Genomic DNA, 24,361 nt, shown 5'->3' with positions numbered 1-24,361 from the left:
AAAAAGAGAGTCAAAGAAGAATAAAAGTGAAAAGTGAAAGTGAGCCGCTTGGTTGGAGATCGAGTTTTATTGGTGAGATGGGCCAGGCTTGTTTGGAAGGTGTCAACTTCACCTTGTCTCCTCCCTTGTGTTGTTAGAGGAATTGACTTTCCTGAAAAACTTGTTTAATTGGAGTTAAAAAATATTCCTTATTCCTTTCACCACGACTAAACCTGCAGGTGACAGATAGCACATGGATCTATTTTACAAATAGAGGTACAAAATGGGAAAGCAGCAAAGACAGTAAGTATAAGGTACATTGTTGGATTTTCAAAACATCTTTAATTCACTAATAAAATAATCCAAAAATATCATTAGAGACATGATAAAGTTAGTCCATATTGCAGTACTCCCGCACACCACCAGATGGCAGTATGGACGTGGTCTAAACTTAATGAGTCATAGCCTGTTTTACTCTCCAGGAGGTTTTTCAGTAACATGTCTCAGGTCAGTCTGTGATGGCTGAGAGTCTTGGGATTAGAAAAGTTTGACCACTTGTTAATTGTAGTCACTTTTGAAGTGGATTCTTACCAGGTGTCCATATTTCCTGGAGACAACCAGGCCTTGGCTTGCGGTGGCAACACGTTTATTTAGTCTTCCGTTTTTATGGTGTGAAAGCAGTTTGGGATTTTCATACGTAAACATGTGGTTGACCATAAAACGTGTGTGTGTGTGTGTGTGTGTGTGTGTGTGTGTGTGTGTGTGTGTGTGTGTGTGTGTGTGTGTGTGTGTGTGTGTGTGTGTGTGTGTGTGTGTGTGTGTGTGTGTGTGTGTACAGGATGAATTTAGGGGCTATACAAGTGCAGACCATTTAACAAAATCTACTTTGTTATAGTATTATATGACATTCTGTATCATATCAACAACTCGTGTAAGTAGTATTTCAATATTGATTTTGACCTCTTTATATACAGTTGGGTATGTCCACCTCAACCAACCAGTAAAGTTTCAGTTTCCATCCATATCTGTCCAGATTAATCTAAAGTACAGTTTGTAGTGAAGACTGAAGGAAGCCTGATATGTGTTTACGTGCTTGGCCAATAAAGCTGAGCGACAGTAGACAATGCCTCACTTTCGTGTGGATGGACGGAAGGAAAACCTAAAAATAGAATTCCTCTGACTATGGTTGTCACTGGCAACGAGGCATAAAATGAGCATTGAACAGATTTTTCAAGAACATTACAATAATTGTGTAAAAACATATGGCGCAAGTACAAATTAAGCCATGTGTTTAAAAATAATAATAATAATGCTGACAAGAAAGAAGTGGATGGAAGTATATAGTCCTTGCTGCTGAGTTTTTGGTTTTGGTCTTTAATTCTTTGACTCAGTGAAGATCAAGTGATCAGTGAAACCCTCAACCATTATCATGTCTATCTCCCCCTCCATGTTCTGTAGGGTTTAGATGGCCCTACTGGTGAAAAGGGGGCTACAGGGTCCTCTGGCCCTATTGGATTACCTGGCACAACGGTACGCAATGTTGCCCCTCAGCCTGCATCTTTCTGGAGGCAGCGTCTGACCGGGCAAACGGGGGAAAGTGCAATACATGTTGTATCCAGCCGAACTGCTGTGTCAAAGTTTTTCATAGATTGCCTGAAAAGGAAATATATCATCACCGTTGTGTGTCTGTGTCTTTGCCACATATTTTCACAGGGTCCTAAAGGCGAACCTGGAGATGGAGGACGGTCAGAAATGGTAAGAGTGTGTCATAAATCAGCTAAATCAGAGCACACAACATGTTTTAATACGTTGAATTAGAAACTATAACTTGGGTTTGTGTGTGTCTGTTTTTAGATCTTTGGTCCTCCAGGGCCCCCAGGACCTCCAGGACCAGTTGGCCCAACAGTGAGTCACATTTAACTCCTAAGACTATCGGCCCTGCACAGCCACAAAAGTGTTTTATGTGACACTTCAGTAGAGATGAACATGAATAGGTGCACTGGTGAAACAGCTGTAGATCAAATCCCATCTTTGCGCACATGCAGTTCTGGTAAAATAGGTGAAAGTAGCTGATTGCAGGCCCTTTAATGCAGAAATGAATGTAGTCAAAATAATGACAACTGCAGACACCACCTGATATTTAAATGCAGGCTGTATACAGGAAGGTGACAATGACAAGTATTCACAGAGGATGCAGGTGGAATTTTCAGCATGTAACTTATCCTGAAGTAAAGATGCCATCATTTCCATGTATTTACCTTTCCTCCTCTCCACTCCCTTTTCAGGTAAATCAACACAAACTGAACGATTGGTTTTTCATTAATGTTATCGGTCTCGGGGGGGGGGGGGGGCGGTGGAGGTGCTACTTTAGAAGAATGCAGTATTTTGCAGCCCTTTAAAACGTCACTGATTTGTTCCAGTTTCTTTTATGCGCAGAAAAAAATTCAGTGTTTCTGTTTATGATAATTTTATAATTTTAATAAGCTACATTTAACAATGGTGGTATGATATCAAAATAATGAAATGATATTTAATTTGCTGTTCATATTTATATTAAGTATTTGCAAAATGTTTTTCAATGCTTCAATTTTGTTTCAAATTTAGAGATTACATTTTGTCTAATAATAATAATAATAATAATAATAATAATAATAATAATGATAATGCTATTGAAAAAAATAAAATGAAGTTCTTTAATAAAAGAAGCCCCACCATGCAGTCGCTCAAACGTTCCAAAACTGTAACTTCTACATTTATTTCAATGTGCTAGTCAAATACATTAGTTGCCATGGCAACAAGTGGGAAACAGGATAGTAATCCCAGTGTTTTTGTTCCATCCAGGGATCTCAAGGATCTTCAGGGCCGAAGGTCAGTTGTTTTTTTCCATAAGATAGAATATTATTGAGCAGCTTCTCATTTCATTGAAGCTGCCTCCGGTGATCTTTTGGCGACATCACAGTCAGTCCATGCATGTCAGGATGACGAGGTTTTCTACCCGTTCTCAGGGAGAGCCAGGCATCGGCGTCCGAGGAGAAAAAGGAGCGACAGGTCAAAAGGGTGACAAGGGGGACAGAGGCCATCTTGGACTCCCTGTAAGTACACCGGACCTCCTTTCTGTTCACATTCAATCCCATTTATGCCTCAGTATATCATTGAAATACATTCAAAGGATCACAGTTGACTAAACAGCACAAGGTCTTCACATGGGAGGTGTGTCACCTCATTCAGTCGCAGCTCATCACCAGCTGTTTTTAAAGAAGTATTGCCAATAAATATAAAAAAGGAAATCATGAATAAACACCTACAGCCATAAAGATAGATTCTGCAGACATGAAGTCATCCATCCTGTATGAGGTGGATCAAAGCGTTGTGAGACTGCTCGTTGTGCAGCATGTGGAAGCCAGCAGCTTCCTGAGGAAGTATCCCAAGTCAACATCAGCACCTGTTACACCTGTTTGCGTGGTAACAAATCATTTACTAACAGAGATTCAGACGACCTTCAATAGTCCACATTTGTCAAACATTTTCAGTTTTGGAGTAATATTAGATTTTGTGAACTTTTTATTTATTTAATTTAGACTGTCGCTACGGGGCGTTGGGAGTTTTGTTGAGGTGACGGCTCGAAGGAACCCGCAGAGACACGTGTAACGCTGCGACTCTGTGTCCTGGCCTCCTGAAATGTGTTTCTAATAAACTCAGCCATATTTATAGATATTTGAGTTGCACCATCTAAAGTGGGATGGATCTCCTCATCAGACCAGGTTTTCCCCAGAAAGTTTTCAACCTGTCTATGAAGCCCACGTTCGCTGGACACCACCTCGAAGTCCTCACTGGTCAGATGAGGAGGAGAAAAAACTACCGAGTCTGACTTTGTAGTAGCAAAGTTACACAACCACCCCACATTCATTTTAGTGACTTCCAATTTCCGTAATCGTGTGTCATCACGCCGACGTGAATAACTCAATCAGCCTTAACCTACAGTTTCCAGGTTGATCCCAGGTCACCTGCTGTGGCTCCAGGACTCCATCTGATGTTAACTCCACCTTTCTCCAAATAGAGCTGCCAATGACCACAGTTGGTTTCAGTGGGTGTGCCACTAGAGAGGGGAAGTGGTTGGTGGTGAACCGTGGGCTTGTTTCAGACCGTGCCTCCTTCGTAGTGGCACCGAGCCGTCCTGCTGCAGACCAGCTGAGCTCCCTGTGCAGCTCTGAACTCTCACTGAGGCTCAGTTAGCTCCTCGGCTAGTGGGCTGTTTTTATTGGTTAGAGCTGTCATAGACCAGCAGTGTTTGCAACAGGAAGTGACACAATACGCTCACCATAACGTCACACATCAGCAGCACGGATCTCATTAACAAAGCTTTTATTGTGAAACATTTGCAGGTGCGTGTTGTGACTGAATTCACACTTCAGATGAGTTATTCCAGAAGAACAATTGAAAATAGCGTAATTATATTGTTGACTTTAATAATTTAACGCAATGGAAATGTGCAGTATTGACTATTGTTTACTAACCTCTGCAGGAACAGTGGTTTGATAAACTTAGGGACGGCAACAAGGTCACAGTTTGCTCACGCGTGTTCACACTCGTTCATCACACGTGTCCTGCAGAACAAATAGCACTCATTAACATGTTAACATCCACCTCCACCTCTTTCATCACCCTTCATATGTCATCATTTGAATGTATTGTTGAAGTCACCTGAGTCACAGCTTCATTCACCCCCTCCCCCCACCTCCCCCCCCACCACCCCTCCTTCCTCCCACCATCTCCCCAATCACCTCTGCTTTCTAACTGTACAACGCTGTCCAGGGGGCACATGGGTTAGACGGCAGACCAGGTCCAGTGGTGAGTGGCGCGAGTCCTGTTCTGGTCCCTCCTCCTCCTCCTCCTCTTCCTCTTCCTCCTCCTTCTCCTCCTCCTCCTCTTCCTCTTCCGCCTTCCCAACCCCCCCACCCTCCCCTCTGCTACTGCTTGCTTGATGTCTGCTTGTCCTGTCCGCTTGCTTTTTTGCTTCCCATGCTCGTCCGGTCCGTTTTCCTTCTGTGCGAGGACAGAACTGTTCAGGGTCGGGTTCTGAGGACAGACAGGGTCGATAGAATCTCCCTTCATGGCAAACATCCCCCAATCTGCCCACATGGTTTATTCCGGCTCAAGTAAAGGCCCCAACGAACCACAAATATCAGTGCACAGATACTAAAGATATGTTACAGGTCATCTTCTGAAGTTATCCAGCACACGTTACTGACAAAATGGTTTTACAACTGTAATCTTGTAAAACATTATGGGCTGTATTTTGGAGCTTGGTGCATCGCAGATCCAGATCTATTGGCATTTTGGTGCAAGTTGCAATTTTCCTGGTGTGTCGGTAAAGATGCGCCGTGCGGTTTCATTGTCCAATTTGAGATGAAATTTCCCTTGCAGCGGGCAGAGGGCTGTTTTCACGGCTTCAGTGGACAGAGCACACATGAAAAACCCCTCAGACAGGTTTCAAGGATGTTCTACGTATTCACTCCCACTTACATAAATAATTAAAACTAGATTATTTATTTTTTTAATGCAACCTTCAGACTCAGATAATCAAAAGAAAATGTAGGCTGACTTTTATCTTTTGAATTGGATGTGAATGAGACAGTTGGCCTGCATCGTGACGCTGCAGCCAATCTCGGCCATAAACTAGAATGATGATATTGGGTTAGCTTGGGTTACCACCTCAGATGCACCTTTTTGTTTGTGTTCAACAAATTACCAAAAAAGTTGGCCACATCTACTTCCAGAGCATCTGCACCGACGCCTGGTGGATGAACATAGAGCCCATCATGTCCCACTCACTGCATATTTGAATTAGTTCTCCAAAAGCAGATGTATGGTACACTGTCTAAAAATCAGCTCTACTTTATCATATTTTCAATCTCTGTTCTTACACTTCCTATATGTGCTCAAATAAAAGCCTTCTGCCAAAATATGGTGTAAATCCTCAGTCCTCAGTTCTGTCCTCAGTTCTGCCTCAACAGTTTCCTGTCTCCTGATTCTGCACCAGCTGCAGGCTGCAAAGCTGCCGTTGCTAAGAGCTATCCATAAGGAGCATGCAGAGATGCTCATGCTGCATGTTGACATGTCATTTTGCACATCTAGACTGTATCATACATCACATGTGGACATAAGGCACTGTACATACTGGATATACGTGAGATGCAAAGTCTTCCTCTCCATTCCTGACTGCTGCTCAGACAAAGAACCGCAGCTGTTGACATTTTATTCATTTTCCCTCCTTTTTAACAGTTTTGACAGTAGTTCAACAAGCTTGGCGGTTTGTGCTTCACGTGTCAGCAGATTATTGCATTGTCTCAGTACTTTATCACTCCAGATCAGTGAAATATTTGGGCCTAAGTTTTGTGACACCTGTTCATGTCCACCACAAAGCTTGTTGATTTACTGATTGAAGACATTTAATCATGGTATTTTTTCTGCTATTCTATTTGCCTTCAGGTATTTATTGTCCCTTTATCTTTTGAAGGGTCTAATAGGACCTGCAGGTGTGTCAGGGCCAGCTGGACCAAAAGGAGAGAGCGTGAGTTTTTCTCTGTTTCTTTTCTTCTTTATTCTAAAATAAACACAGAGCTGGATTACGTGTGGTTTTAAGCGTATCTTCAGTTTGGTACAGTGCAGTCTTTTTTCCATATGCTCCTGCAGTGCAATTTAGCTGTTATTTCTGAGGCGAAACTAGGCTTAAATTTCTGCCAGCTTAAAACAGGTCTAAGTGCAACGCACCCGGCGGACGATTTCTTTTATTTTTTTAAGGCTTAAATTGGTACAAGCGCACATGAACAGCAAAATCCCATAGACGGGTTTGGTGGATGTTCTACATATTTAATCTCATACAAAATAATACAAAATGTTGAATGTAAATTTCCGGTTCAGAACTACAGACCATAGTGTTTAAAATGTACACTGTTCTATCACTTCAGGGTGAAAAGGGAGATGCAGGATTACCAGGACCAATTGGGCCACAAGGGATCCCCGTAAGTACAACATGTCATTTTAGAAATAAACAGCAGCTTTCAGACCATTGAAAGTAGGATGTTTATATAAGAAACATTTTACCTGCACAATGAAAAGATCAAACTAATACTACTATATTGATTGTACCAAAGTCCAATGATGATATTAAATTTATACCAAAACCTTTGTGAAGCAAACTTTTGACAAATACACGGCAAAACTCTCATCTAACAACAAGAATAGCATCTTCATTTTTCTACACGAGGGCGGTTCAAAAAGTTCCGAGACTTGTGTTTTGTGCGTGAGGAGCCGGGGGGAGCCGTAACCTTTGTGAGTAGGTGATCGAAGTTTCATCGCTTGAAAGTTTCATCGCTTCTGCTGGTGCAGAAGCATCAACGGCTTCTCCGTGTACATGAAACTAGAACTGAGAGTTTGTGGTGAGTAGGGTTGGTGGGGGAGGAGGGGTGTTGGAGTGGTGGTGGGGGGGCGGGTGATGGGTGGGGAGGGACGGGTGATGGGGTGGTGGGGAGGGGTGGGGGTGTTGTTGATCACGCAACAAAACTTCGAACCCTTCCTCACAAAGGTCATTGCTCCACCGCTCCAACGCTCCAACGCTCCACCCGCTGAGCTGCAGCAGCAGACGTCCTCATCCACTCATTGTGTTCAAGTCATAACTCTACATTTCTCAGACTTTTAAAGCAACTGTCTAACATTTTGAGAAATATGCTTGTTTGCACTTTTATCCAGAGCCAGATGGAGACCTCATTATAACTTTCATGTCTGTGTCCTGTTCAGAGAAATATTAAGGACATGTTGTGTGTTACAGCACACGTAGAGCCATGAAAGGGATTTGTTGTTTGGTTGAATGGAGTTAATTAGCAATAAGACAGTTGATAATAGTACTATCACTATCATATCATATTTTATATTCAGGACAGCAGACAGTCTGTTCATCTACCGCCGCAAACTAAAAACACATCTCTTCAGACTTTACCTTGAATAGGAACAACAACAAAAAAGTAGAACTTTAGTATCTTAAATAGAACTTACTGATAGAACTTTGTAGTTTGGCTTTCTGGAAGAAATTGTATTTTCTTGATTCTTGTTGTTCTGGTTTTGAACCCTCATGGTTGAAATGAACTTATTGTAAGTAACTTTGGATAAAAGAGTCAGATAAATGAAATGTAATGTTCTTCGCTTGCATGGTCGTGTCTTTACTCATATTGACAGACAATTCCACTTGGATCTAAAAGGAAAGTTTCATCTGTCAATCAACCGTTGCCATGGTTTTATTCTGAATGTGATCATCAGACTGTGGCTGTAGTTCAACTTTGTTACACGACAGATCTGTATTCATCTCCCTCACTCAAAGGAGTCTTTTCCAACATGGCCTGAGACACCAAACAAGCACATTTCCCAAAGTGTAGCAAACATGCATATTCCTCAAAAACAGTCACATATCATGTTTTTTTCTTTTTGCAGGGTTTAGTAGGACCTCAAGGGCTCAAAGGAAATCGGGTAAGTGACAACCTGTAGTGTTTGGCCTGTAGTAAAGATAGCCGAAGTACGTACACGATTTGGGCTAATGACACAAATTAGATTTAATCTGTGGAGTCCACACAGACCAGTTCACCTCATTCAATTCAGCAGCTAGACTAACTAAACATTATGGGCTTTATTGCCGTACCAGCGCAAAATCGAGCACATTTACAATTTCTTACACCATAAGGAGCTTTTTTAGCGCACTTGCGTTCAGTTGCTATTTTCTTGGCTGAGCATGAACCCGGCGGCGCTGAGATGGGTGGAACAGGACGGGTCAGTAAAGATGCACTAATCCTGCCGTCGTTCTTTAGATGAAAACAGGTTTACACTTCTTGCCAGCTCAAACCAGGTCTAAGTTTTCATGTCTGCGGTGGGAAGAGCGTACAGCAACAAAACCCAGACAGGTTTGGTGGATGTTTTACGTATTTCATCCCACTTACATTCATAACTTAAACAAGATTCTTTGAATGCAACTTTCTGATTCAGTTAATCATATAAAACATTCAGCTTTCTGTTTACTTGGATGTGAATCACACAGTTAGTTCAGATTTAAGGACAATCTCAATCACGTGATATAAAAGGCAACTTGGGCGAGCGACAAATTAATTACAATTAACTCACAAATAGTGATAACAATTCAAAAGCCTTTTCACGACTCATCTGGTCTAAGCCTGCATCACTCAAAGGTTCGGGCTAATTACACACAACGGGCCACGTAATTCATAATTTGATGTTCACTCAAAGCTCCCGATGCGATTCATAAGCTTGGAGGTGTAACGTACTCATGCTCACTCCTATCAGACGGTGTTCTTTGTTCACTTTAACATTTAATTATTGATGAATTGGCAAATAATATTTTCAGTTAAATTATCCACATTTTTAATGCACCACACGATATGTCGAGCTCGACGCCCCCAAAACCCATCGATGCTCTCAAATGCTCCTTCGTCTTCCATCTTTGAACCCCTTCCTACAGTTTCCTGGTCAGTCGCTCTCTTAATACCAGTATTAAGAGAGCGACTGACCAGGAAACGGAGGCCGACTTGTCGCGTCATAAATTCTGTAATTACAAGCCTGAACCTCCAGGACACGTCTGTCAGCTTCCTGCATAACGTTTGTCTGGTAGTGTTGGTCTGCTCCTTCTGCAGCCATTCAGAAAAGATGGAGAGCATCGGAGGAGCTGATTTTTTTGGGCTGCGACACGCTTCCTATGTTTTAATTTCTCCTGCCATGCTGCGGCACACGTGATGGCGTTTGTGTGCAAATTACCAAAAGGCTGGCCAGACCTACGAACCGTACTTAGACCTGGGTTTGGCTGCACCGAGATTCACAACAACAAAACAAGCCCCGTATGTTTGTGAGTAACAGGTTGGTATTTGCACCAACAAACAATATTTGACTATAATTGTTACAATTGGAGTTTCATTAGAAAACCTTAGAATAGTTTTAAACAACTTCAGAGACACTAAAAGACGAGATGTGCATTGAAGCTGTGAACATCAGCACGTGGATGTTCTCAGGAAAAGGAAGCCAGATGAGGCAGATCGTTTGCTTTGATTTTTATGTTCTTTAATGATTCTGATTATTTTGCATCAAGATATTATGTAATAAATTGTTCTGCATTGGCTTTGTTTTAAACGTTAGGGTCACTCGGGTCTTTGGAATAATTTTAACTCCATGAAGATACCAATAATTCTTGAATATGAAGGCAGGTTTTTAAAAATAAAAATAAAAAAAGATGTTATTGATCAATGACCTATTTATACGGGGATATGTTGCCTCAAAGTTTTCTGTACTTTTCAAGTATAAACTAAATCCACATATTAGAAGTCAACATGTCAGTCACAAGTCTGTGTTCAAACAGCTACAATCAATATTATTTCCTTGTTTGTGCTAAGCTATGCTAACCATGTTCTGATTCCAGATTTAACACACAAAAATGAGATTGATATGTTATCATATTCTCACACTGCTCATTTAAATACCGTTGTAAAGCAAAACAGATGTGCAGAATGATATTGTGTAAAAACTGTCTTCCATTTCCAGGTAAATGAGTGTGTTTGTAATGTTCACATACCCTTCCCCTAGGAGAATGTTTCTGTTTTCTTCCCATTAACCTGTGACTCTTTTAATATTTCCACTCCCATCTTTTCAGTCTTCACATTTCATAAGCTCTTTCAGCACATTCAACTGGCCTGGATTTCAATGTAAACCCCCAAAAACCAGAAGAATATTTCCTCTGACAAACAGACCTAAATGTGACCGTCCAGTTGAAAGTGTTGAAGACAAAGCTCTGAGATAGAGTTAGACTTTTTACTATTTGTCCTGTCTTCCTTTTTTCCGCAGGTCTTCCTATCCCCTTTTCCTTCCCTCCACCTTGCTCTGTGGCCTGTGGCTCTTTTTATTGCAGGGGTTGCCCTCTCTCCCTCTCACAAACCTTGGCCTCCTGCTCCTCCTGCTCCTCCTCCTCCTCCTCCTGCATTCTAATGTAGTCCTGGGTTAATCTTCCTCCTCTTACACCTCCTCTTTGCTACTCCTACTCCTACTTAACCTTACCTCTCCCTCGCAAGCCTCCATTAAGTCCCTCCAACCCCTGAGTCCCTAACCAATGTCCCCAATTGGCGACAGTGCTCTCCCATCACATGGTCAACATTTATTTGTTTAGATCCAAGCACACCAACAATGTTGCATGTTTCTGAGCTAATTATCTTTTAGATGGTTAACTTGTTAGTTCGGTAGAAATGCACACAGACATCCTTCGAAACCTTTCAACATGTAACCAGTGCATTTACAGCAGCTGCTGATTATTCATTTGTTATATCTGCACTGAATTTCTAAAAGTTGTTGAACTGGTGCTTTTTAATTCTGTATAATTATAATTATGTAAGAAGCACAACACACCCTCAAAGAATAGTAAGACAAAGTTCATAGAACTGAAACACGACTGCATGAATCTACTCAGATCGAGGGCTGGGCGCTTTCATGTAGATATATAATCTTGAGCTTTCATTATATATCAACATTATTCTTTGGAGATATACAAAATATACAAAAAAGAGATCCTTTATTTTGAGATGACCTATTAATGTAAGCAACCTCGTAACCCGTACTAAAGGACACTAGAGCTGAATTTATTTTTAACAGTAGGACAAGCGGGTGTGATAAGTGTACATATACGATGTGCCCATATTGTACGGTAGCCGCTGTCAATCATAGTCCATTTAATGACAAACGAGGTATACGAGGGACAGACGAGGAAGTCGCTAAACAAAGGAAGCTCTCCTGAGAGTACGTGAGCAGAACTAGTGTCAGTTTAGATGTACAGCAGGTAATTAGCTGAAGCACCATCTTACCTGGAACGCAGCACAACAGGCTTATTGATCCTGAAAATAACTGACTGGACATTTTCAAAGAAAGACCTGATTTGATCTAGTATAGGCTATTTATTTTATATAATGTTTTAGTGATGGGTTTTGCAGCTGTATATTTTCAAAAAGGGTTATTCATTTGATCCGTTTTAATAGAAGTGCTTGTGAGCTCTCACGTGGCTTTGATTTACAAATATACACTCAGCCCGCTTCATACAAAATACCTATATACCTATATATATATATATATATATATATAGGTATATATTGGATATCGCCATTCAGCCCAAATACATTGCGGTATGACGTTCGTGCCCATCGCCCAGCCCTACTCACAGATGTATTATGCAGTCGAGCCAGAAGCACTGGAGCCATGTGAGAAAAGATAAGATCTAAGATCACAGTTGTACAAGTGATGCTGAGACAGCACTGGAAAAGCCCGTTGTTATTATTATATATAATAAATATATATATCCTCATATGTAATGCTGTAATATCTCTGTTTGATCTCCTACAGCCTTTGATGTTGATGAGCAGGTGTTAATGTTAGAACTGTACTCCACCCAGTTAGCAGTCCACTCCTTAATGCAGAACCACCAGGTACTTCCTGGTCAAAACCTAGCATCTACATTACCCACAATGCAGCTTGAGCTCTCCATCTCTATCAGACATTGGGTTGCGTTATGCTGGTAGAGAAAGACCTTCTTCCTTGTGTTGAAGACACTTAATAAAAAACACTGACTTGGTAGGAAACAATGAAATAAACCGTCTAAAGTCAAACCCATCTGTCCTCTCTGAACATCATGCTCATTGGGACTTTTTACATTTTCCTCAATCAACCAGTTTTTTTTGCAATGATGACTCATCTCTCATTTCACCAAAATTTAGACTTCATTTTTGGACATTGTCCTGTTCACCATTTTAGATGTCACATCTTTTTCATCAGTATTATCTCCCATGATTAAAGCCAAATTGGTCACTTGCTCACGTTTCACTCACAAATCTTCCAAAAGCTCCTTTTAGTAGTTTGTAGGTAGATCTAAGGTAGAAAAAAAAGCAAAAAAACCTGCTCATCAACTGGCTTTAATGTCTCTTCCCTAACGACCTCCGCTCCTTCCCTCTCCACTACATTTACATTGAAAAAATGTAAAAAGGCAAAAGGCACACTAATCAAATTATTAGTGAAAATAACGTATTTTTTAACGTATAACTTTTTGTCTAAATTACATATACTGTATGTAAGCACTCGTGACAGATGAAATCTTACAATAAAAAAGCATTTGCTTCATGTGTGGATTAATGAGGAGGATTAAAGTTTGTCTCTTTCAATACACATTTGTTTGCAGGGAGAGAGGGGCAAGAAAGGCAACAGGGGGGCCAAAGGGGATAAGGGAGACCAAGGAGCACCTGGATTAGATGCCCCCTGTCCGTTGGTATGTCAGTAGTTCCATGTGTAACCAAGAGGCAAAGGGAAGGAGCACTGCTTTACAATCAAACATAATCCAAGAGAACTTCAGTTTCTCGAAAACATTGGTTTCCAGTAGTTGCCTTCCTTTTGGCTCTGGTGTTCGGAGGTTCTCATCAACCTCAGGGAGGGTTTGGTCAAGTTGTCCCCTCTTGGGAATATGTGGTTGAATGGATATTGTGACGACTAAAAGCTTCGTGAGAACAAAGGAAAGGTTCTGTGGCCCATCGATGAACATATTTATCGAGTGAAAAATGTGGAAGGAGCACAAACCTCAGCTCTGACTGAGGAACCTCTTTTTCCAGGGATGAGATTGACAGGAACCAAGCAGATGCTGCTTATCAAATGAATGTTCAGCCTCCCTCCTGCCTCTCAGGAACTATGTCCTTGCATTGTAGGAAGAGGATCAACTAGAGTCCTGTACCTGGAGCCCATATAAAACCTCTCATTCCTGGCCCACGTACGTACTACAGGTATTTCCACATTTCTGACCAGTTGATGCACCAAACAATTCACAACCAGATAAAAAGAAATATATTCCATTGGACCATATTGGACCCAAACATCTCTGGCTCATGGTGGTAGTGGGCCAAGCGAGGTAACCCCGATGTCCTTCTCCACAGCCACATCCATCAGCGCCTCATTCCTGAGATGTTCAAATTAGGCAGTAAAATGGCCCAAAACGGATCTGAAACCTTTGTTGATTTTCTTGGGATTCAGGTTTGTTGCAGAATTCTGGAGCTTAATCAGCTTTAAAAATTCCTCTCAGCGCGTCCGGTTCCTGTCAGTCTCAGGCTGCCTGCATGTTTAGGAAACCTACAAGCGGTCACCCAGTGGACAGAAGATCCTTCTGCTATCAAGCAGTGGAGGACGAACACTTTTCCAGTGCACTTTAGCTGCAAAACTGGTTTTAAATGGCTGATTTCACAAACAGGGTTTCCGAGGCTTTAAAGGGGAGAAAGGTGAACCGGGCCTGCCAGGCCTGGATGGGCTGGATGCCCCTTGCCCTGTGGTATGGTGCTCTTTCTTTCCCTTCACATTTCCCTGCATGCTTTTAGCTCTCTCTAACTGCACCTCATTGTGGGAACTACAGATGTTTGAATCACACCTGCACATCTGCATGGAAGTTTCAATCTACTTGTCATTTTCTCTTCGCTTCCCTTCGGAGTAATAAGACTGAACTGTTCCAACTAGCCTCCTGCACAACTAATATGAATAAGCCTTTCCCTCTGAGAACAAATAATGATTTAACTCAACCTTTCCATCTCTACTAAAACCTTCTACGCTAAATTCAGATGCAGATCTATGACTGTAATTAACATTACCAGCTACATAACAAAATGAATCTTAATATTTCACCTTAAATTGCTATGTCAAGTATTAGGGTTGGGCATTTCAAGCAACTATTTGATTAAAAATCAAATGTTCTTTTGCATGGAGCACCTTTCTTTCCATTTTCATGGCCACAGAATACCACACGTAGTGAAAAGAACAGCAGGAGCTTGATGAGTTCATTTGGTCCAAGAGGATACCAGCGTCCTGGTATTAGCATGGGAAGTCTTATTGCAGCATTTGCTCATTGATCCAACATGCATCTTGTCATTCACAGCCAATTGTCATGATGTCATGTAGCGTTCCTTTGCGAGGCGAAGGGCTTCTAGGTGTTTATATATGGTACTGGAAGAAACCTTGATCATGGTTCATAGGTCTGGTGATGGGTTTAAGAGTTTTGCTTTCTGAATTCCCTCCTCACAGGTAAGGGTAAGGCTTACAATTTTAGTTCTGTAGCTTGTGTTTGTATATTTAGGAACACCTCAGAATGATTATTAAAATGAATGAAACCATGTTGGAAAGTGCTGGTAGTCTCGGTTTCACAAAAATGGCATTGTTGTCTATTGAAATCCAATTTTACGACACAGTTCGTCTTCACAAGGATTAAATGTTAATGTGATTCTCCCGCTGGGCTATTATTGTTTTTCTGTCTTTCTGGAAGAGACAGAAAAATGTGAATCTTCACCTGGAACAACAGTAATATTCTTCTGTGTGCCGTAAAGCAGCATCGATCAATCGCTCTTCTAAATTTGCTGCCGAATCATCTCAATGCCACACTGTAAAAATGATCTCTATATACAGAGTCTGATTTGGTTTCTGTATTTATAATGAAAGTTATGAATTCTTCCACAGTATACAGTTGGGGTTCAGGGCAGAGGGGGACCCTCTGGTTCTGGAAGCAATTCTAACTGCAGAAAAAAGTTGATTCCAATAATATCCTTAATCCTCCTTATCATAGGAACATGCTACTCTCCTGACTTTCTGGAGAATCTGTAAACACGCTGTTATTCTGTCTGTTTGTTGTGCTGTACTTTTTTACACCGGTAACCATGGTTATTTCTATGGTGAAGATGTCAATCACTGGCTTAAATTAAATTGGGGCTCGAGACTTCTTCGTTGCTGCAAGAGTACAAAACACCATTTTGTCACTGTGACAGATTTAATCTTTGACCCAGACTCTTAAAGTGAAGTGGTTTCAGCTGCTAAAGGTTGAACTCATAACTGGAATAACCAGAAATAGTGCAAATTGAATTGTGCTTCCAGAACTGTGGTGGTACCCCGTGGAGGAACAAGTAACTGTTCGACACTCTGTCCAGAGAGTAGTCTACACATTTCAACATTTGTTTTCTTCTTTTAATTATAAATTGCTTTTATATGCATTGTTGCTTAACACCGTGCATGATGATATTGCTCATCTCTGCAGTGTGCAATATTTTTCACTCTGCAACTTGTTTTGTGTTTGCAGGGAGATGATGGCTTACCCGTACCAGGATGTTGGAATAAAGTAAGTTTACTGAAGCTGCTCACGTACTGGATGCTAACTTCACCACCAACGTTGTCTGAACTAACATTTGATTTTTTTGCCTTTTGCTTTCTCCTTGCAGTGACGATAACTGGAATGGCTTGTGTGATTGTACATAGGATATTTATTTTTTTACTTTTCCTCTCGTGTTATACATGGAAAAATTTAAAAATCCTAAAAAATATGTGTCGAAGAGATTTTTGTAGAGATTGTTTATTTAATACGTATTAAAGTGTTTGTTGGCTAATGGATTTATATATCTATGCATTATTTTGGTATAGTCAGATAATTAAAAAATTATATTTTGGATACATATGCATGATATTTGTGCATAATGTGAAGTCAATAATGCTCATTAACTTATTGCATTATGTTGTTTTGTTCTGTCCTATTAGACCATGCTGCACTGAGTTGTGGGGCTGGAAACATTACGGGCCCTATTTTAGTTTCCAGTTAGTATTTGTGGTATTTTGGTACACAGTTTTCTAGACTTGCGCCGAGGCGAACCCAAATTCCAGAGCGGTGCTACTTTGGTGTCAACTCTGAGGAGGACTTTCCTCTGAGCCGTCCGCCAGCTCACACCAGGTCTAAATCTGACAGACGGGCTGTTTTCCTGGCTTCAGTGCTCATGAACAGAGTTCCAGAGTTGGACACAGAAGTTGATGCGTGCTCATGTCCACGGAAATAATGCTTTGAGCAGACGCTCACAAAAACAATGGTGATTTGTTGTTCTGCCTTCCTCCTGCTCCGTGCACGTCTCAAAACGTATTGATCTACCGTATAATATTAATAACCTCTTCCCAAGCCCATCATCATCATCATGGAGGCCGACTGTAGCACCATACATTCAGAGATCAGAGCCTGAACCTCCAGACAAACATGTCAGCTTCCTCCTGGTTGAAGTTTGGATGGTCTGCTCCTTCTTCATCCATAAGAAACTGACAGTCCGCTGCATCACAGCAGGCTTACAGGGAACGAGCAGAGCTGATTTGATTGGCTATGATTGAAGTGAGCTGTGACACACCTTCTAATGATCTGCTCCTCCTACTTCTCCATTGCACCGCGGTGCGCCTCACCTGCAGTCTGAACCTGTGTTCAAAATACCGAACATGCCTATCTGCGCTCAGAAGTGCACGACGGCAGGCCGACGTAAACGGGCCCGATGTGTTATCGTTTGGAAAGTCTTTGGTGAACTGTGTTTTGTGATAAAAATGTTATAAAGAAAACATGGACAAGCACTGCACATACACTCCCTTCAGTTTTACTCCATTTTCAAACCGTGAGCTGGTTTAAGTGTGCACTTTGAACTTGTGGTGATGTGTTCACGGTCTACTGACGAACATGCTGACTTAATAGATCAGATTGAGGGCTGTCACCAGTTTGATTTTCTGTCCTATTCATGACCATGCTGATCCATCGAAGCACTTTGGTCCAGACGTTACGATATGATAATGACATGGTTGGTGGTTTGCTAAGGATCCTGTTGAAACTGGTAATGTAACAACAATGCATAAAGCTTTGCATTTGATCTCAACTTGTAATCAGAATACGAGTTGAAGAGAAAAGTATAAAGCTTTATATTTCTGTCGTTTTAGTTTCTTACTTGTATTTATAGTATTTCATGAACACTATGAATGCATTCTATGAATGGCATAATTTGGCAAGACTGATATATGTTAGCCTGCAGAATTGTTTGCCTTTTGCAGATACATCGGCAAATGTGTATATGTTGGCAAATAAGTACTATAAATAGTGACGGTTATAGTCATAGTTACAGTTGTTGACAGCTGGGCCTCCATCTTTCCCAGACATGACCATGTTGGTGGGTGAAGGCGAAGCCAGTGAAGGGCACAGGAAAGATACACATTACATCGCACACAACTGATTACTATATTGTTTGCTTTGTGCATTATTTCTTCTTTATATGTTAAATTATTGCAAATTCATTTGTTAGATTATCATTTTTCCAAATTTCTGGAATATTTTTGTTCTAAAGTTTTAGTAGTCAAAATTCCCTGTTGAGTTAATTCCTAAAATAATGGCCAGATTGCCAATGAATTTCCTCCTCAGGTAAACACTGGCCTGAAGGAGATGTCTAATGATTGCTTCGTTAGCTCCAACCAGCTTGTTACACCACGATGATGCTTCCCGGAGGGACTCTGGGTTTTAGATGCTCCATGAGTGTTCCTATATTGCCACCTTCAGGACAAATTCATGGCATGAATGCGTCAACTGGTACCTGCTATGTTGATTGTTCCCTCCAACTGAAGTTGTATTGCTATCTTTACCTTCTGCGTGTCTTTTTACTGGTATGGGATGTCTGATTCTGATGGCAGACATTACATCCAGACCACACCACGCCGAGTGATATGTTCATTTGTCATTAGGTGACAGTCTTAAATCTCGTCTCTAAGGTCGGCTCTTTCATTCATCATGAAATATTCTCAACAATCACAGCTTTCTGTAAACACGTGTCATGGAGAAGCGATTTCACCAAGAAGTCTTAATTATTTCAAGCTTTAAAGTTCAGGCATGAAAATCCTGAAAACTACGTGTTAAGTTGTGCAGCAGAAAAGCAACAACTATGTTTTAGCTTTGTGTATATTTCTTTCACTGTAAATAGTTTTTCCTGTTTAGTGAGTGTCTTGACTGTTTCTTAACTGTAGTGTTTGTAGATTGGTTGTCTTCTAACCTGAAACACGGTGTTCAGCCTCCACTGCTGGATGGAAATATTGCTGCTCACCTGCAAAGCATGCTGCTGCCATCATCACCTTGTCTCATCAACTAACGAGGAGAACTGTAATCTGCTTTGACAATGGAGATTTTTTTTTAACAAAGACTTCTTATCAACAAACATGTTAATGGAGAAGATGTGTTCATTAACATTCCAACGCGACTGTGTTGAAGAAATTGAAGAAGTGACTGGAGTGGAGATGATTCATGACACGCTGCTGCTCTCTGACAAACCTTTGTTCGTCTTTTGCTCTGCCTGGATTTGATGTTGATGTTGCAATGAGAGGTTATTGTTGGATCCTGGCCAGCAATAAACTGTTATTGTTGTCTTGCTGCACAGTACCTCACATTAACCAGCTTGCCCTCATCTTCTTGTCATAAAGATATTAAATACTTATGTTCAGATATCTTCAAAATTTGAATTGTGTTCAAAGGAATTTCATAATTATGAGTTCATAATTAAACATACATTTGTGAGGATTTTGGTTTTGTTCGAACTGTTTTACACCTTCTCACTCCTGCATGCCAGAGACTGCTGTGATGGTAGTTGTCGACTCTGTCTGTAGTTAACTGTGTCATCTGTTGTCTTGTGGACCTGCAGGACAGCATTTTAGAAAAGGAATAGAAAAAAACATTGTGGGGTTGGTACCGTGTCATCGGCTCTGCTGCGGTCCCGTTCTGAGGAGCTGGTTTTAAACTCGTGTTGTCCAAACAAAACCAATCTTAAACTCACTTCCTGTTCTCAGCAGTTTAGAATAAACCGGCTGCTGCGTACATAAATATCACGAGAGATAAGCAGTATGTAAAACTGCAGCCCGGTTTAACTTGGATTGAGTTTCTCTTCTACTGTGCTTGATCTTCTAAAGAAAATACCACTGAAGTATTTAGGAAGTAGAACTACGAATGCAAAGTGTAAAAAAATACACCAGAACAAGTTTAACACTGAAGGTTGTTCCTAAGTAAAAGTAGGTAATCAGAAAAAAGGATTACCGACTTAAACTGTTGAAAGTATTCAATCTAAAGAATAACCTGTTTGACTGTTGTGATATGTCATTAGATCAAGGCGATTTTTACATTTGTATAGAACTGCAGCAAATGATTAGTTAATTCATACATTAATTTAACTTTATAATATGTAAAAATCAACTAAAGAAATCATCACTGTCAGTATTTTTGCTTGAAATATAAGCAAAACAATCAATTTATTTTCTGTTAATGGACAAATCTTTCTCCTGTAGTTGTACATACTGTTGGTTAGTTTTATTTATAACGAAGCATCATATGTAAACCGTTCATCTCTTTTGTATACGGAAATCTTCGACTGTAAAACAACTAGTGATTAAAGCTGTAAATGTAAAATGTCCTCGATGGTGAACAGTTACGTACCATTTTAGACACTTCGTCCTCGATGGCCATTTTGTTAGTAGCTATATTGCAAAAGTTAACTTATGTAATTAATGAGTTTTAATGTGGCCCACAAACAGCAATCAGCTGAGAGTTTGACTTTTCTCACTCTTTCTCACTCTTTCTCACTCCCTCCTTTGTTGCAGTCATTATGACTGCAGCCTTTAGGAGTCACACTAGATGGAGCTGATGTACGTTGTAACAGGTGCAGTTTGCCCAATCTGAAAGTTGGACCTGGGAAATAAGTAGGTGACAACAGCCTACGGCCTGTAGGTTCAGTAGGCTTCATTTATTTGGGACAGATGTGCATGATGATTATGCTCATTCAATAGTCTGACAACAGACGGAAATATAAACATCCTCAAACAAGAAGCAGATAAACCAAAACTGTTCATGTAAATCCGAACGGCTCATTAAAGTGCAATCAGCCATGTGAACGTGTTTAAGATGACACCACGGATAACTTTGTGCCATTTTTAAAGACATTGATCTTTTGGTCTTTGTCCTCCAACTAAACAGATCAGCAGGTGGTTTTTCTCTCCCCATTTAAGTTTACCAGAGTCATTCACTCATTGTTCAGAAGGTTGTTATTCACTCTCTAATTTACAGTTTTGATAAGGTTGAAGTAGAAATGACTAATTTTACTTGGAGCTTTTCAAATCTCTTTTTGGCCTGGTGGTGAAGACTAAAGGCTTCTTATATTTCAACATTTCCCCGAGTCCGTAGGGCCCAAAGAGTCAGGCTGGGACACGCTGAAATTCAGGATCGTTTTTCAGGTGGAAAGTTGAAACATTAGCCGAGTGCTCACGGGGTCTCGGTGTGGAGAGTCGTGGTTGAAGGAAACAACTATGATGAATGTTTTAAACAGGAAAAAGAAGAGCAGTCTTTGGTGTTGAAGTCCACACTAACACTTGTCACTAACACTTTGTGGCTCTCGAACTAAACCTTAAATTATGCCATCTGACTCAAGTCCTTGCCTCCATCATAACATGGCCACCAGAGGGCACTGTCACTTCCATATCAACATGTTGTTTGTGTTGATTTAATGAGACGACTGATGCGGTCTCCATTAGAAGTCCTTCACTGATAAAACATAAGTATGCTTTTTTTTTAAGGAAAACATGGCCCTGGGCTTTTATTATTAATATGGATGTTTGCTTGTTTTAATTTAATTTAAGCTCTTGAGACTGTGTACACGATGTGTAATTAAATACAAAAACAGAAGTTGACCAAAAATGGTCAAAGCTGCATCCTCGCAGAGTCAATGAGTCTCGAACACTGACTTCAAATCCCTAAAGAGCTGCGATCTGTTTATTATCACCAGATGTCTGAAGCGATGGGTTGCAGGTGGTGTGAGGTTGAATTTGGTTTGAAACTGTGAGAGAAATTGATCCGTTTGTCTAAGAAAGATAAATGAGGACAGAAAGCAGGACAAGAGAAGGCAGGTTGAGGAACAACTGCAGAACAAGTTCAGGGCAACAACATTTGATGCATCTTATGCAATTTGAATTTCCCATTTTCTATGTGCTTGTGTTTCTAAATTGATTAAGCTGATTTCATGCATATGTTTAAAGGGTCAACATCCTTTTCAACTGGCTAAGAAGTAGCACTACCAGAGACCGTTTCCATGAAGCCACAGAACGGAGACTTGAAGACGTTCGGAGATATCTTTGAGTTTTTACCCAAACCTGCAGTTGGCATTTCAGCTTCTTCTCAGGAAACTGGACACAGGCCCGGTAGAGTCGGAGGCTGGTGGCAGCAGGGAGCACATTAACTTCAATAATGGATAGTAGAGACCTCAGTCCATGCTGCAGTTAGTCACTGAAGCCTCTCTGGACAGGACAACCACCACAGCCACAGGGACATGCTCCAGCTACTGACGTCTCTCTCCACTGCTAACACTTTGATTTATTGAACTCCCAGTGAACAGGAGAAGTGGACACTTGCTATGGTTGTTTGATGTTAAATCATCACTGTAACTGTGATACAAAAAAAAAAAAAAAAAAAAAAAAAAATTCAGAGCAGCTCACAGAGCAGATCAATGCGATGTGTTTCCATGAAAAACCCCAAAACAAAGGGAGACCCTCTTGATGATTCCTTCTTGATATTATCTGACACACTGCCTTCTCAAAAATCCCTTTTAGCTGCAGCTATGATATCGTGTTTGAATGATTGTGCTGTACAGGCAATACTTTGAAACCAGTATAACACACCGTGCCTGGTTATATGATATTCTTTATTTTTTTGTATTGAGGTGTTAAAAGACACCATGTTTAATGCCGAATGTGTAAGTATTGTACAATATATGACAAAGGATTGTATATATAAAAGTAATCAGTCTTTGTAAATAGAATGCATTGATGAAACGTGTTTTAAGAAAAAGCATCAACATTTTCAAAGGGCAGTATTGATACGCTGATCATGTACAGATGATTGACAGTTGTTTCTTGATACATTTACAATTTGTAATATATTTTGACCTCTTGTTCACCAAAACTTTACAATTTCCACATTTTCATCCTCCATATGTGTCTATCACATGCAATAAGACAAGGTGTATGTAAATAAAAAAAAAGACTTTAATTTTTTTGACTCAGAAATATCAAGGAGATTAATGTGTTTTTGATATTATTTATTGCTTTTTCACTCCAAATATTAATTGATTTTTGGTTCAACTAAAACACCTGCATCTAAATATTTACCGTATCTCACTGTACGTGCAAATAATCCAAAAAAATGCCCTTTGTCAGAATTTCACATGAGAAAAAGATGTCCTGTTTCAATAAGAATCAAATGTACAGAAGCATTCCTTACGTCATGTGGACAGCCGCCGTATAAACAGACCTGGGTCAAAATGCTGTTATTTTTATTTGTTGTTTGTTTTTGTTTTTTCCAGTTTTTGAGTCAAGTAGTTTGAAATGGAAAGAAACTGAAGAAGTTAACAGGTGCAGGTGTACTTACAAAAACTATTTAGTTATTGAGATGTAACAATTAGGAATTTTTCAATTTAAAACAAAAGTGTGAATGAAAATAGTTAGACGGAGGAACGCATGGTGACCAACAGACGTCAAAGTACTGCAGCACCAGAAAAAGACACGTGAGCAAAGAAAGAAAGTTCTCACCTTCACTGTTTTGTAAGCCTCTTCCTTGTCTGGTTAATTGTTTTAGATTTTGTTTTGTTGAGTTGATGATTTATTTAACTGTGTTTTGTATATTAGATTGCATAAATCTGCTTGCATTTTCTCTGTCGACTTGCATGATCTCCCATGTTGCAGTGCCCTGAGCTCTCAGCCATCATACGAACGGGAACATTAACATAATTCAGAGCTGATAACATCAGATTTTTATTTGTTGTAGTTGTTCATTTTTAATAACGACTTTCCTGTTAAAAAATGTAGCATTCACTCGGTGATTTATTTTAAAGTTTTGTTACAGACTTCAACAGCTCTCGCTGACTCATCGTTTCCTTTTCTCTCGTTGCTCGAATGTTTGGAAACTCAAAGAAGTTCATTTTTAAAACATGAAGCCAGAACGGTGATGCAGGTTTGGGTCGTTGCTGGTTGCTGTAACAAAATGAGTGCCTGCATATAAGTTTCTGCATAGAACCTTCTTTTTCTATGTAGCCTTCACATTTCTATTTTGCACAAATATGAAACTTTATTTTCTTGATTTGCTTTGTCACAAATTGTTTGCATCTTTAATTTTTCAGAGTAGTAACAGTTTACTCTTCAAGCAGAGGAGGAATCACGGATTTTACTGCATGAATTTGGTTTCGGAACAGAATGTCGGGTCTTTGTAAATACATAACATTCGAGCTTTTGATTAAACATTTGCAACTTTATCCAGAAAAGGTGTTTTTCACAGCTCTGAATGCAAAGAAAGAGATCGTATTTGAAACGTTTGACATGCTGGTTTTGTATCACATACAAAGCTGTAACTCAGCAGCATGTGGACTGTGCGACAGGTTTGTTCAGGCTTTCAGTCTGTATGTAGAACTTCACTTGATGAGCTCTT

The 24,361-nt window shown here is 40.2% G+C and overlaps 1 protein-coding gene across 1 annotated transcript in view; it reads left to right on the top strand.

The window, feature by feature from the left end:
* Nucleotides 1-16,869, top strand: part of col13a1 (collagen, type XIII, alpha 1) — a 50,892-nt gene extending 34,023 nt beyond the window's left edge. Inside the window, exons 28-39 of the mRNA XM_069721366.1 lie at nt 1,438-1,509; nt 1,693-1,734; nt 1,834-1,884; nt 2,821-2,847; nt 2,985-3,071; nt 4,792-4,827; nt 6,497-6,550; nt 6,948-7,001; nt 8,464-8,499; nt 13,238-13,324; nt 16,154-16,192; nt 16,293-16,869. Coding sequence (XP_069577467.1) covers nt 1,438-1,509; nt 1,693-1,734; nt 1,834-1,884; nt 2,821-2,847; nt 2,985-3,071; nt 4,792-4,827; nt 6,497-6,550; nt 6,948-7,001; nt 8,464-8,499; nt 13,238-13,324; nt 16,154-16,192; nt 16,293-16,295 — 588 coding nt within the window. The 3' untranslated portion in view covers nt 16,296-16,869. The remainder of the gene's footprint in view (nt 1-1,437; nt 1,510-1,692; nt 1,735-1,833; nt 1,885-2,820; nt 2,848-2,984; nt 3,072-4,791; nt 4,828-6,496; nt 6,551-6,947; nt 7,002-8,463; nt 8,500-13,237; nt 13,325-16,153; nt 16,193-16,292) is intronic.
* The last annotated feature ends 7,492 nt before the right edge of the window (nt 16,870-24,361 follow it).

The sequence above is a fragment of the Brachyistius frenatus genome, unplaced genomic scaffold, assembly GCF_029030835.1.
Source record: "Brachyistius frenatus isolate BFR_SWC_R1_liver_20210118 unplaced genomic scaffold, ASM2903083v1 Contig_262, whole genome shotgun sequence".
NCBI lineage: Eukaryota > Metazoa > Chordata > Actinopteri > Embiotocidae > Brachyistius > Brachyistius frenatus.
This window is presented reverse-complemented; position numbering and strand designations above follow the sequence as displayed.